Consider the following 15,000-nt stretch of genomic DNA (forward strand, 5'->3'; position numbering starts at 1 on the left):
GTCTCAGCTTCCGGTTCATGCAGACTTTACCAAAACACACTAAAACACTGCAGGGACTCGGAGATAAAGTTTGCGTTTTGCTGACACGTGCTCTTCTTTATTGATAGCGTCTGTCATACATAAATCTTGATGAAAGACAAACATGAAGTTGTAATACAAAAGGAGCTCCTCCGCTTTTGCCAGTGATCAATATTTCCCAGCGTCGGCTTATTTTTCAGCAAGAACTGCTGATTAGGTTTGAGCGCAGTTCTTCATTACTGCCGTATGGATTCGCTTCTATCAAACAGAGCCTGACATATGAAACTGAACCTCTATTTTAAGACGTCTTTCATTGGTGTTTCATCACCTCGGCCCCTGAAGCGCTGGCCCACGTCCAGATTAAAAACCCTGCGCTGTGGATTGAGCTCAGCACGGGTCGCTGGACAGAGGAAACTCCTGTAAAATCAGACACCAATGCAAACCTCATTGTGAAAGGCTGAATACTGTGTTGCAGAGGCTGACAGAGAGATTTCTGGAGAAAAAGCTCAGCAGACTGAACCAAAACACTGCACAATGTCTGTTATTAGAGAATAACTGACCCTCATATTGACAAACAAACAAAAAAGCAAACAAACAAACAATAAAGAAAGAATGCATTGCAACATTATTTAACCTTTGTTTTGCAATAGATTCAAAAATAATTGTTTATTTAGAAAAAAGAATATATATTATAATATACTTTACATTTACATTACATTTATAATATAATAAAAACATTATACATAATATTTATTTATATATATATATATATATATATATATATATATATATATATATATATATATATATATATATATATATATATATATATATATATAGTTAATTTATCTACTTATTTACTTGCCTATTTAATTGTTTACATACTTACAAATATTTTCTTATTTATTCATTCATTTACTTATTTACATACTTATTTACCTAACTATTTACATTCACTTACCCATTCACTTATTTAGATATTTACTTATTTACATATGTATTTACTTACCCATTTGCATATTTGCATATTCACTTATTTACATGCCCACATACTTATTTACATACTTACCTATTAACTTAATCACTTACCTAAAAAATTTATTATTTATTATTTTATTTATTATTATTTTTTTAATTATATGTATTAACTTTTTGTTTCCAACAAAGACAAATAAACTAGAACGAAAGAATGCATTGCAACATAGAAAAAAAAAGAAAATCTTTAATAAATATTTGGAAAGAATTATTTATTTATTAAATTGTTTACTTATCTGAAAATGTATTCATTAATTTATTATTTATTTATTTATTTCTTTATTTATTTCTTTATTTATTTATTTATTTATTTATTTATTTATTTATTTATTTATTTATTTATTTATTTATTTATTATTATTTTTATTATTATTATTATTTTATTTATGCATTCATTCATTCATTCATTTATTTATTTATTTATTTATTTATTTATTTATCCATTCAATCATTATGATTATTAATTAATTTATTTATTAACAATTTGTTGACTTTATTTTACAACAAAATTATATTTCAGTATTTCGAGGTTAAAACTACATTTTATTTTCAATGTTCACAATTCTTTGAATTCATTTGAGAAATTTATTAGCAATTCACTAGCAATGCTTTAACAACACTGTAAACATTTACAGGTAAAACAAACAAGCAAACAAACAAATAAATAAATAAATAAATAAATAAATAAATAAATAAATAAATAAATAAATAAATAAATAAATAAATAAACAAACAAACAAATAAAACAAACAAACAAACAAACAAACAAATAAATAAATAAATAAATAAATAAATAAATAAATAAATAAATAAATAAATAAATAAACAAATAAATAAATAAATAAATAGCAATACAAATACACACTGGTGCTTCAGTGGACAGCACTGTGGCCACACAGCAAGAAGGTCCCTGATTGGCTGGGTCAGTTGGTGTTTCTGTGTGGAGTTTGCATGTTCTCCCCATGTTGGTGTGGGTTTCCTCCACTATAGGGAAGTTGATGATCTAAGTTGACCATAGTGTATGAGTCTGTATGTGAATGTGAATGGGTGTTTCCCAGTACTGGGTTGCAGCTGGAAGGGTATCCCCTGTGTAAAACATTTGAAGGAATAGTTGGCGGTTCATTCCACTGTGGCGACCCCTGATGAATAAAGGGAGTAAGCTGAATGAAAATGAATGATTGGTTGCAAATATAGATTTGTCACTGTGTTTATTGCGTGTAGAGCTCATGTACAGCTATGATTATTTTATTACAGTAAAATAACACATTGCAATGTCATTTTCCCAGTACCGTGCAGCTCTAATGTACATGTACAGTGATCGTTTCCAGTTCTGCCCTTCCAGTCGACATCAATATTGTGCTTGAGCGTAACTGAAATTCTATATATGGGTGAAAGGCCAGCGCAGCGGTCAATATAGAGCAGTTGCCATTACAGTTTTTCATTTACTGTACATTTACAAGCGCAGGCATGTTTAATGATCTCTTGTTTGTTATGGTGCATTATTTTCTTAATGATCTTCAGGTAAAGCTTAATCATTAGACACTCAAACACCGAGTGATGAAAGCGATGCGAAACATTCACTGGGTCAAACATGGACAAGATCAACACTGGGTTAATTTCATTCATTCATTTTCTTTTCAGCTTAGTGCCTTTATTAATCAGAGGTCGCCACAGTGAAATGAACCGCCAACTTATCCAGCATATGTTTTAGGCAGCCCTTCCAGCTGCAACCCATCACTGGGAAACACCCATACACACTCATTCGCATAAATACACTAGTAATTCCGCTATAGTGTGTGCATTTGGACTGTGGGGGAAACCGGAGCACCCAGAGAAAACCCACACCACCACGAGGAGAACATGCACACTCCACACAGAAATGCCCACTGACCCAGTCGAGGCTCGAACCAGCGACCTTCGTGCAGTGAGGCGATTGTGCTACCCACTGTGCCACCATGACGCTCATTGGGTTGACTTTTTTTAATTATGTTTCAGTTACACTTTTAACCTAATGGTTGGGTTTGTCCATATTTGACCTACTATTGCAGGGGTGTCAAACTCAATTCCTGGAGGGCCGAAGCCCTGCACAGTTTAGTTCCAACCCTGCTCCAACACACTCACCTGTAGGTTTCAAACAAGCCTGAAGGACTCAATTAGTTTGATCAGGTGTGTTTAAATAGGGTTGGAACTAAACTGTGCAGAGCTGTGGCCCTCCAGGAATTGAGTTTGACACCCCTGTACTATTGGGTTAAAATAACACAGTATTTTTTTATTTATTTTTTAATTATGTGGGGTCAAATATGGAAGCCAACACTGCCAAATACTGTTCTTACTTAGATTTATTTGTCTTGTTTCAAGTCCAAATAGCTAAAAAATCCTAAATCAAGACGCATAGTTTTAGACAAGCACAACATATTGCTGTTTTAGAAAATAACGAGTCAAAATGAAGTGAGTTTTTCCCTTTTCCCTCACCCTAGTTGTGTAAAGGATGGACGATATAAAGTCTTTGTCTATAATACATTCCCACTGAAGTGTATTTGTAATAAGTTCTTCAAACCCAAGACAATGCTGAATCTTAAAAGCCAACATCTTCTTTCCAGAAATGTGACTGTATCAAGCCATATCATCAAATCTGTAGCTTCTCCAGCAAAAACACACAGCAGTGAAATATTAGTGGTGCTTCAGAAAACAGTACATTGGGAAGACCGCATCTGTGCATCTCATACACCTGGGGCCTGTTTCAGAAAGGAGGTTCAACCAACTCGGAATTTAAACTTGAACTCTGAGTTGATTTACCGAGAGATCAATTAATCAGAGTTTTCGGTTTCAAAACAGCAGATCTGAGTTGGGTCAATTAACTGTAAGTCGACCAACTCAGAGTTAAGCGCACATTGCGACTATAAAAAGGCATTATCAACGGAGAGCAGATATTAAGAGTGACCATGGCAACATCTTTAAAAAAAAAAAAAGAGATCAGCATTTTTCTAGGTCATTCAGGGTCATTCAGGGTGTCTTGGAGGGGAGAGGTGTCCAACCTACAGCATCTAAACACTGGGGTACCTCAAGGCTCTGTTCTTGGGCCACTTCTCTTCTCCATCTACACATCATCTCTAGGACCAGTCATCCAGAGACATGGATTCTCCTACCACTGCTATGCTGATGACACCCAGCTATACCTCTCTTTTCATCCTGATGATCCCTCGGTTCCAGCTCGTATCTCAGCCTGCCTGTTGGATATTTCACACTGGATGAAAGATCATTATCTTCAGCTGAACCTCGCAAAAACGGAAATGCTTGTAGTTTCTGCCAACCCGACTCTACACCATAACTTTTCAATCCAGATGGATGGGGCAACCATTACTGCATCCAAAATGGTGAAAAGCCTTGGAGTAACGATTGATGACCAACTAAACTTCTCTGACCACATTTCTAGAACTGCTCGATCGTGCAGATTTGCACTCTATAACATCAGAAAGATCCGACCCTTCTTATCTGAACATGCAGCTCAACTCCTTGTTCAAGCTCTTGTTCTCTCCAAACTGGATTACTGCAACTCTCTACTAGCTGGGCTTCCAGCTAACTCTATCAAGCCTCTTCAACTGCTCCAGAATGCAGCAGCACGAGTTGTCTTCAATGAACCTAAACGAGCACATGTCACTCCGCTGCTAGTCCGTTTGCACTGGCTGCCAGTTGCTGCTCGCATCAAATTCAAAACTCTGATGTTTGCCTACAAAGTGACTTCTGGCCTAGCACCTTCTTATCTGCACTCACTTCTGCAGATCTATGTGCCCTCCAGAAACTTGCGTTCTGTGAATGAACGTCGCCTCGTGGTTCCATCCCAAAGAGGGAAAAAATCACTTTCGCGAACGCTCACGCTCAATCTGCCCAGTTGGTGGAATGAACTCCCTAACTGCATCAGAACAGCAGAGTCACTCGCTATTTTCAAGAAACGACTAAAAACTCAACTATTTAGTCTCCACTTCACTTCCTAAGCTGCAATTGCCTCTTTGAATATCACACTAATTGTACAAAAAAAAAAAAAAAAAAAAAAAAAAAAACTACTAACACTTCCCTTCTTAGACTTTACAGACCTGAAACTTGCCTTTAGTACTTATTCATTGTTGCTCTTAGTTGTGTAAATTGCTTCCTTGTCCTCATTTGTAAGTCGCTTTGGATAAAAGCGTCTGCTAAATGACTAAATGTAAATGTAAATGTAAATTTCTGTCTCCAGCTGAACTTGATGTGCTCATGCAAAGTTATAGCAAATATGAGCGTATATATTTAAAAAGAAGCAACCATCAGTGAAACAGAGACAGTTAGCCTGGGAAAACAGCTCTTGAAGTTAATGCGTAATTTTACATTTAAAATATTAAAATATTTAAGTATAATAAAGTAAGTAATGTAAGGTGGATGTTTATAATTTTTTTTCTAAACTTTTATGCACGTTTATCAGTTTTAATAGATTTAACAGTGCACTTGCGTGTCTGTCTTTTTTACTGATCGAATGATAAAGGTTGATTTAACATTTAGAATGTAAGCAGTGCTAAAAATAATTTTTAGAAAGAATAATAATCCAATTAATCTAGTTACTGTACATATCGAAGCTCAGTGAATTTAAGCTAAGTGTTTATTAAAAAAGGACAAGCCATTGTCGTACTGTTCTGTGTGTGACTACAATGTAGGCAATATATATGTTTCCATCCAAATATATTACACAAATTTATGTGCAAAACTGGAATATTGTATAAAAGATTTGAATAAAGCAGCGTTTCCATCCAACGAGTCAAAGAGAACAAAATCGTCACTTCCTGATTAACTGGGCACCAAATATCAACAGTAAAACAGAATTTACTGCGGTATAAGAAGCTGCGCCAATTATTTCTTTATTTAATAAATGTACTTGCGCCTCAGAACAGAAGACAATACTAACACAATGAACACATGGGGTCGTTCGAAGCCATGAGACGCGGAGACTCTTGACACGCTCCAGACGCTCGGAGGTAATTAATAATATACACTAATACTGAAACAGTTAAGGCATTTTAGAATGACTAAAACAACATTTAGGATGTGCTACAGTGTGCTCAGCCTGCTGGTTTGTCCATTCACACACATTTTCATCATCATATCATGACCTTTTTTTAAATGTACATACTGTAATTTGTTCAGTAAAAGTGTTTCCATCGTAGTTTATGTGCATATTTTCTATCGAATAAAAGTTTATCCTACTCAGTTATGCATGTTTTTTTTTTTTTGTGTATATGTTTTTAAAGTTATGTGCATCATGACGTTTCCATCAATCATTTTTATGCGTATATCCCAAAATGAGCTCTAAAATAGGTGTGTGGAGACGTAAGACTAAGGTGAGAAATACCACTTTGTCTTTAAAAAAAGGGGAGGAGACCGACAGAAACTCTGAGTTTAGAGAATAAAACCTGCTCCTGACCAGGTTAGGTTCACAGAGTAAGTTACCACAGTAACTGACTCTGAGTTAAAGTTACCTTTCTTTCAGAAACAGGTTTGACTTACCCTGCTTTCTTGGGTTTGACAAACCTGCCATTTTGAAACGGAAAACCCAGAGTTTCTCTCATTTCAGGGTTAAAATACTCTGAGTTTTCACTTAACCTGCTTTCTGAAACAGGCCCCCGATCTCAAACTGAAGTAATTCAGCAATATGCATGAAAGATTGTCCCCGTTCAAAAATGAATGCATGCGTAGGCATGGGCCGGTATAAGATTCAGATGGTGTGATAACCTTGGGTAAAAATATCAATTTCACGGTTTTAGGGTGTGGTGATTACTGCTCTAAAATTTACTCTTTTTAAATGTCTGGGTAAAATGCAAAACCCGTTTGAACCCCCTTTGAATCCCCTTTGAGCGCAACTTATTTTGAGAAACTTTTTAAATATTTTGGAGCAGTAAACATGTCGGGCTACATAATTAAAATGAATCATTGACCTCTACCGTCTTAACTCGTTTCAGAAACGCAGATATCTTCACAATTTAAAACTGGAGAAACAACACATTAAAAAACATGCATATAGCGTAGGAACAGTGGAGAAAATGTTGGTGGTTTTAAAACCTTGACTTTTCCAAACCACAGTATACCTTAAAAACCGTCCCATGCCTATGCATGAGCAAATATGAAGCCAACTTTACCCCAACGCCAAACTGAAGTACTGCAGCAAAATGCATGAAGGATTGTTTACATCACAGGAAAGAGGGAAAGTCACTTCAATACAGCTTCAGTCAGAACACATAGAGAACAGGAGGATTCAGGAGCCGCAAACAACCACTGAAAAACTAAACCCAAGACAACTCTGAATCTTATAAGCCAACATCTACTTTCCAGAAGTGTGTGTGTGTGTGTGTGTGTGTGTGTGTGTGTGTGTGTGTGTGTGTGTGTGTGTGTGTGTGTGTGTGTGTGTGTGTGTGTGTGTGTGTGTGTGTGTGTGTGTGTGTGTGTGTGTGTGTGGTTTCTCTGACTCCAGCAAAACACACGGCAGTGAAATATTAGTGGTGCTTCAGTTCAGAAAGGAAACAGTACATTGGGAAGACTGCATCTGTGCATCTCCTCCACCTGATCTCTCTCTAATGCCGAGTTCAGACTGTGTGATTTTAGCCCCGATTTTGGCTCGCGGACAGGTTTTGGAGAAATCGCCGACCGACAAATGCCTGAAATCACAGGCAAATCGCTGCTCGTGCACGTGAGTGACAATCACACAGTATGAACTATCAAAGACGTGATCTGAGAGAATCGCTGATGAGTCGCCGATGCCTGTGAGATATTTGGCGTGCTGAATATCTGGAGCTGTCAGCGATTCAAATCATGCCGTGTGAATTGAGTTCTGACTGAAAATAACATCAGCGATCGCCTACAGCCAATGAGAGAGCGGCATTCACTTGCGTGAGCGTGTGTGTATACCTGCTGCAGGCCAGCGGGAGGCTGGGGAGAAGGTAAAAGCGCTCTTTTTCGGTTTATTTGGATCCAGGAAATGGAGGGAAAACTAGTGGAGGTTTGACAGGACTCAGGAGCAACCGTGTCTGTTTGACGTTTCACACAGAAAGAAATTAGTTTATTATCAACGTTGAGGAGAAATGGCTAATTCCCTTTAAACCCAGGTGAGCAAACAAGTACATGTTCTACCCCATTAAAGGCTTCTTTCTCATTATGTAGTTAATAACAAAAGATATACGACGTGTTTTTGGCTGTGAGACGTAGTTTGGACGAACTTGTCGGCGATTCTTCCTGTAGTAAAGCCATGCAATGTGAAAGCCCCTGTCGCTGATCCACCTTGCAGTGTAAACAAAGCAGCGACGAAACGCAAACCTAGATAGTCAAGCAGTGTGAACACATCTGTGACACGACTACTTTCAAAGTCATGCAGTCTGAACTCGGCATTAGATGTCAAACAGAGTGAGGTAAAGTTGGTTTATAATCGCTCATTCAGACTTTCTCCTTAATAAAATCATTTCAGAAATGTATTCATTGCAATTACTGAATAGGGAGATCATATTAGGAGCAAACGACTATCAAAATACAACATTGGTCACAATTAAATACTTTAAATAGTGCTAATTCTGCTTTGAAGTCACACTTGCATGTGGTTTCAGACCTGATACTGTATTTAAAGTAGAGCATCACAAACTGCCCCTGTTCAAATATGAAGGAATGTGTGAATAACAGTAAAACCATCTTCACCTCGACGTCAAACTGAAGTGATTAGATGTTATGAAACTCCAACATGGAGCAGCGAAAGATCAACTTCCATATAAACGGCCCTGGTAGTGAGTGAGTGAGTGAGTAGGTCTTGGTTTTTGTCTTGACTTAAACGTTTTAGTTCAGCTTCCTTCATTATTTTAAGGCAAGCGGTTTCCTAATATTTTCCTAGTAATGTGAACACTAATAAAGTTAACACAGCTAATAACTTACAGACAACGGCAGCCAATGACTATCAAAACACAACATGGTTCACAGTCAATTAAACAGTGCTCATGTTGAGTTGAAGTCACTCATGCATGCATTTTCAGACCTGATATTCAAAGTAGCGTGTCACAAATTGTCCCCGTTCAATAATGAAGGAATGTGTGAATATAAAACCAACTTGACCCCAACGTCAAACTGAAGTACTGCAGAAATATGCATGAAGGATTGTTTACATTCCTAGGAAAGAGGGAAAGTCACTTCAATACAGTTTCAGTCAGAACACACAGAGAACAGGAGGATTCAGGAGCCGCAAACAACCTTAAAGAGCCATGAAGCCCCCTCGTTTCAGCAGGGTGTTTTCACACCTCTACTTTGGAAAAAGTCAGAAAAGTGGGCGTGTCCAGCTCTGTTTAGGGGGGAGTGTCTGAGGAACTAAAGCGGGAGGGTGTGGGAGTGTCTATTTGGGCACGCGCGAGTTTCAGTCAAAATACTCACACACACACACAGGAGAAAGTGATGGTGTTTAATTAATTATGTGGAATTATTTGGCAAATTATTAAATGGTGGACTTTAACTGCAGTTTGGCTCTTTCATTCAGGGAATTCATTCATGCCCCTCGTGACAAACGAGATATTTGATTCGAGGATCTGCTGTAAGCGTGTATTTTTCATGCAATGTTTGATACCGCACGGCGAATGAGAGAAAAAAAAAAACTCAGCATTTCCCGGAAACTTAGATGCACACGGCAGGTAGCGTCAGAAAGCCGCGTGTGTTATTCCGGTCACAAAATGCGGTGAAAACCCTACACGAGGTTAAAGTTTGGTTGTGGTCCTAACATGTTACGGTGCAATAGTTAACTTAGTTCTATACGAACAAACTGAATAAACAAAGAGCACTGGTCGCTCACTCACCAAATCTGTAGAGACAGAACAATCACCAGCAACTAGAGCCGCGTCTTTATGAAGAGGAGACTACAAGCGAATCCGGATCTCAGCGTTTGCAGATGAGAACAGCTCTCAGCTAAACAATAATCCTCCTTAGACACGTAAGTTATTGTTGTCGAGCGTCGCGTACACTGTTAATCCACACGTGACTCCAGCTGCGCTCTCACAGAGAGAAAATGAAAACAAAACTTAACGGCAGCAAACTATAAAAGCAACACTTCACGCTTGTTTTGCCAACACAACGTGGCGTCTCTGTCGTGTAAACACAGTAATGAATATTAATGAAGTTGCACAATAGAGCGCGCTGATTGGTTTGAACCAAGCCTTACTCATGCATTAATGCAACACACTGTAAGACGTAATAAGGCTCACTCTGGCAAAGACGTCCAGTCTGCACGCTGGAATACACGCTATTATCTCATGACCATGACGCAGCTTCAAATATTTGTTTCAAACAGGAAGTACGAATTTGCTTGAAATAACGCAAAAACAACCAATTTACACTTTTCAGTGAAATATAGGTGTCCTAATAGTGTTTTTAGCAGTGTGGGACACATATACCACTGTCAACAGCTCAACACATGTGTTTTGGTGTTTCGTGACCCTTTAATGTCCACGCTCTGAACACACACACACACACACACACACACACACACACACACACACACACACACACACACACACACACACAAACAACACGTTTCTACTTCAAACCCAAGACAATTCTGAATCTTATAAACCAACATTTACTTTTCAGAATTGTGTGTGTGTGTGTGTGTGTGTGTGTGTGTGTGTGTGTGTGTGTGTGTTTTCTCTGACTCCAGCCAAACACACAGTAGTGAAATACTAGTGGTGCTTCAGTTCAGAAAGGAAACACTGGAAGGACTGCATCTCTTTCACCTCTCCAAGTCGTAACGCAGAAGTAATGCAGCACTGTGCATGAAGGATTGTTTACATCCACAGCAAAGAGGGCAAGTCAGATCTCCCAATCAAACCACAAAGAGCACAGGAGCCACACACAACCAAGCACTGAAGCACCTTAACCTCCACACTCTGCACGCACACACACATTCACACACGCGCTCATCTGTCATCCTTCCTGTAACGGACAGTCGGGTCTCACCTAGGGTGAAGTATGGCAGCGCGGTGTTGTCCAGATCATCCAGAACGGCGATGCGTCCCGGTAGATCCGTCCTGACGAACAGCAGGAGTCTTGATTCCCCGCCACCGGAGAGACTCCCGGAGCCCGCGCCGGTAAAGCTGAACTCATTCTCGCGGAGCACCGGCAGAGTGGACACGGTCACGGTCTTCAGCTCGCACGGGCTCTCTTTGTCCCGGTCCCGGTGCTCGTCCGGGTTCCCTGCGCTCACGCAGAGCCCGAGCAGCAGCGGGAGAAGGAGACGCGCGGATCTCGGTGTCATTCCGCTCGCGGTGCCGCTGCGCGTGGATTGAGCGGCGCGCGGACGCTGCTGAGGGTTTATAGCGTTTTACCGGCGAACGGAGACACCGGCAGGCGGCAGCACTGAGGCGGAGACGCGTCCTGCACTTACTGTACACGGTCAATGTGGCATACAAGAGCATCACACTTAACAAAACGTGCACTTACAATCAAAACAATATGCATTTATTTATATATATATATATATATATATATATATATATATATATATATATATATATATATATATATATGAATAAATAAAGAGAGAGAGAGAGAGAGAGAGTAAAAAGAGAGTTTTGTAAAAAATAAAAATAAAAAAGTGTATATATATATATATATATATATATATATATATATATATATATATATATATATATATATATATATATATATACGTGCATTTAAAATTAAAATAATGAAAACGATATATTTAAAAACTATGCAATGCATACAATCATACAATGCAACTAATTCAAGCAACACATAGCAAGTAAACTAAACAAAACACTGCAAAATTTTTATGATGTTGATGATTACTACCACAATTATTATTATTATTATTATTATTATTATTATTATTATTATTATTATTATTATTATTATTAATAATATTTTTTATTATTATTTTGCTCTGTTATTTATTACAAATATCTCTAAACCCTTTATTGTAGTTTCTGTTTTATAATATTTTTTATTCTTTAATTACTTAATTTATTATTTTAAAACATGCCATTATTATTAATTATTTAAGATAATTGTGTTATAGACCAGAATATGTTTTGGAGCCTGAACATTTGTCTAAAGTAACATTTTTATTGTTATTTATGTATCATTATTATTTTTTTTATTTGCTTACTTATTTACTTATAATTACTTATTCATTTACTCATTTACTTATTAATTTAATAATTCACTTATTAATTTAATCATTTATTTACTCATTTACTTTTTAATTTACTCTTTTACTTATTCATTTACTCATTTTTAATTTACGTAATTAATTATTTACTCATTTACTTTTTCATTTACTAATTTACTTACATATTAATTTACTCATTTACATATTTAATAATTAATTTATTAATTAACTTACTATTTTACTCATGTATTATTAATTTACACATTTATTAATTTACTTATTCATTTACTTTCTTATTTACTTATTATTTACTCATTTATTTACTCATTTACTCACCTATTACGTTACTCGTTTACCTAATTACTTATTATTTAATAATTTAATTATTCATTTACTCACCTATTACGTTACTCATTTACCTAATTACTTAATATTTACTCATTTAATTATTAATTTACTCATTTACATATTTAATTTACCAATGTACTCACATGTTAATTTATTCATTTACATATTTAATAATTACTTATTCATCAAATTACTGTTTTACTCATGTATTAATAATTTACACATTTATTTATTCATTCACTCATTTACTTTTTTATTTACTCATTTACTTGTTCATTTACTTACTTATTCATTTCCTCGTTTAGTTATTTATTTACTCATTTACCTATTTATTTACCCTTCTACTTATTCATTTACTTTTTATTTACTCATCTATCAGTTTACTTATTTACTCATTTACTTATTCATTTACTCATTTACATAATTAATAATATACTATTTTACTTACATGTTAATTTACCCGTTTGCATATCTAATAATTTACTTATTAATTAACTCACTATTTTACTCATGTATTAATAAGTTACACATTTACTTATTCATTTACTTATTTATTTACTCGTTTACTTATTCATTTACTCAGTTACTAATTTACTTCTTTACTTATTCATTTACTCATTTACATAATTAATATTTTACGATTTTACTTACATATTCATTTACTCATTTACATATGTTATAATTCACTTATTCATCAACTTACTGTTTTACTGTATGTATTATTAATTTACACATTTATTATTCATTTACTTATTTATTTACTCGTTTGCTTATTCATTTACTCAGTTACTAATTTATTTCTTTACTTATTCATTTACTCATTTACATAATTAATAATTTACGATTTTACTTACATATTCATTTACTAATTTACATATTTTATAATTGACTTATTCATTAACTTACTGTTTTACTGCATGTATTATTAATTTACACATTTACTTCTTCTTTACTAACTCATTTACTTATTAACTCATTCATGTATTTGTTTACATTCTTATTTATTTACTCATTTACTGATTCATTTATTCATTTACTCATTCCCTTACTCATTTACTGGTTTAGTTAGTTAGTTACTCCCTCACTCGCTCTCTCACAGTTTTAACAATCGTCTTTTTGAACCACATCAAACAATACGATCCAAAATACCATGTCAGCTGAACTCCTGCAGATAAACTTCACAGCGGTGAGCAAAGCTGAGCGTGACTCCTGGAGCTTCTGCATGTCACACACACACACACACACACACACACATACAAACCGACTGACACATGCACACACCCCTGTGAAGGCACCTCCTGATGAGCCCACCGCTGTCCTCCAGCCGTGCATGTGTGTGTGTGTGTGTGCATGCATGCGCCTCATGCAGCTTTAACACACCGCCAGCAAACAGAACTGTCTTCAACACTAATGATCATCATCAGAAATGTTTCTTGATCATAATCAGCACATGAATATGATTTCTGAAGGACGCTGGAGACTGAAGCAATACCGCTGCATATTCTGCTTTGATTCACAGGAGTTGATTACATTTATGCATGCGTTCGCTTATAAAAGAGCCTCTTTAAATGATGACATTTCACAATATGTCTGTTTTTCCGCAGCCTTGGTGAGCAGAAAACACTTGACAGTAAATAAACAAAACACAAACATAATAAAAGCTTTAAAGAGAAGTTTGTTCTCAATCATTTGACTGAATATGAAAGAAACTAACACTGAAATTAAGGACAGGTTTGAAGAAAATTCATTCATTCATTTTCCTTTGGCTTAGTCTCTATTGCAGAGGTTTCCACAGCAGAATGAACTGCCAACAATTCCGGCATATGTTTTTTTAACGCAGCAGATGACCTTCCAGCCGCAACCCAGTACTGGGAAACGCCCACACACACTCACACTCATACACTACAGCCAATTTAGTTCATCAATTCCCCTATAGCACATGTGTTTGGACTGTGGGGGAAACCGGAGCACCTGGAGGAAACCTACACCAACATGAGGAGAACATGCAAACTCCACACAGAAATACCAGCTGACCCAGCTGAGACTCGAACCAGCAACCTTCTTGCTGTGAGGCAACAGTGGTAACACCTAAGCTACCATGTCGCCCCTATTATTCTTATTATTCATTCATTTTCTTTTCGGCTTAGTCTCTTTTTTTAATCTGGGGTCGCCACAGTTGAATGAACCACCAACTATTCCAGACTAATAACTAAAAGACACTTTCACACACTCGCCCAGGGGAAGTATGAGATTTGTTGTCGTCTGGAATTGGCTTGAAAACATTAGAAAAGCATTAAAAAAGGGCACTTCTCAATGCAAAAATGCTTAATCAAGCACGCTTGTGTCACTTATGTTCATGTCATCAATCTGGCAACCTGCGTATGCATAAAAAAAACAAAAAAACATTTCCATTATTTATTGAATTTGGA

At 36.3% G+C, this 15,000-nt stretch overlaps 1 protein-coding gene across 5 annotated transcripts in view; it reads right to left on the minus strand.

Annotated features, from left to right (window-relative positions):
* The window catches only part of astn2 (astrotactin 2), a 579,161-nt gene extending 567,723 nt beyond the window's left edge, over nucleotides 1-11,438 (minus strand). For all 5 annotated transcript variants that reach the window (XR_015489895.1, NM_001442877.1, XM_087251058.1 and 2 more), the window contains 1 exon segment: nucleotides 11,047-11,438. Coding sequence is in view for 4 of the 5 variants with exons in the window: in NM_001442877.1 (NP_001429806.1) it covers nucleotides 11,047-11,344 (298 nt within the window). In the remaining variant the exon portion in view is untranslated.
* Between the last annotated feature and the right edge of the window lie 3,562 nt (nucleotides 11,439-15,000).

This window comes from Danio rerio, chromosome 5 (assembly GCF_052040795.2).
Source record: "Danio rerio strain M-AB ecotype USA chromosome 5, GRCz13ab, whole genome shotgun sequence".
NCBI lineage: Eukaryota > Metazoa > Chordata > Actinopteri > Cypriniformes > Danionidae > Danio > Danio rerio.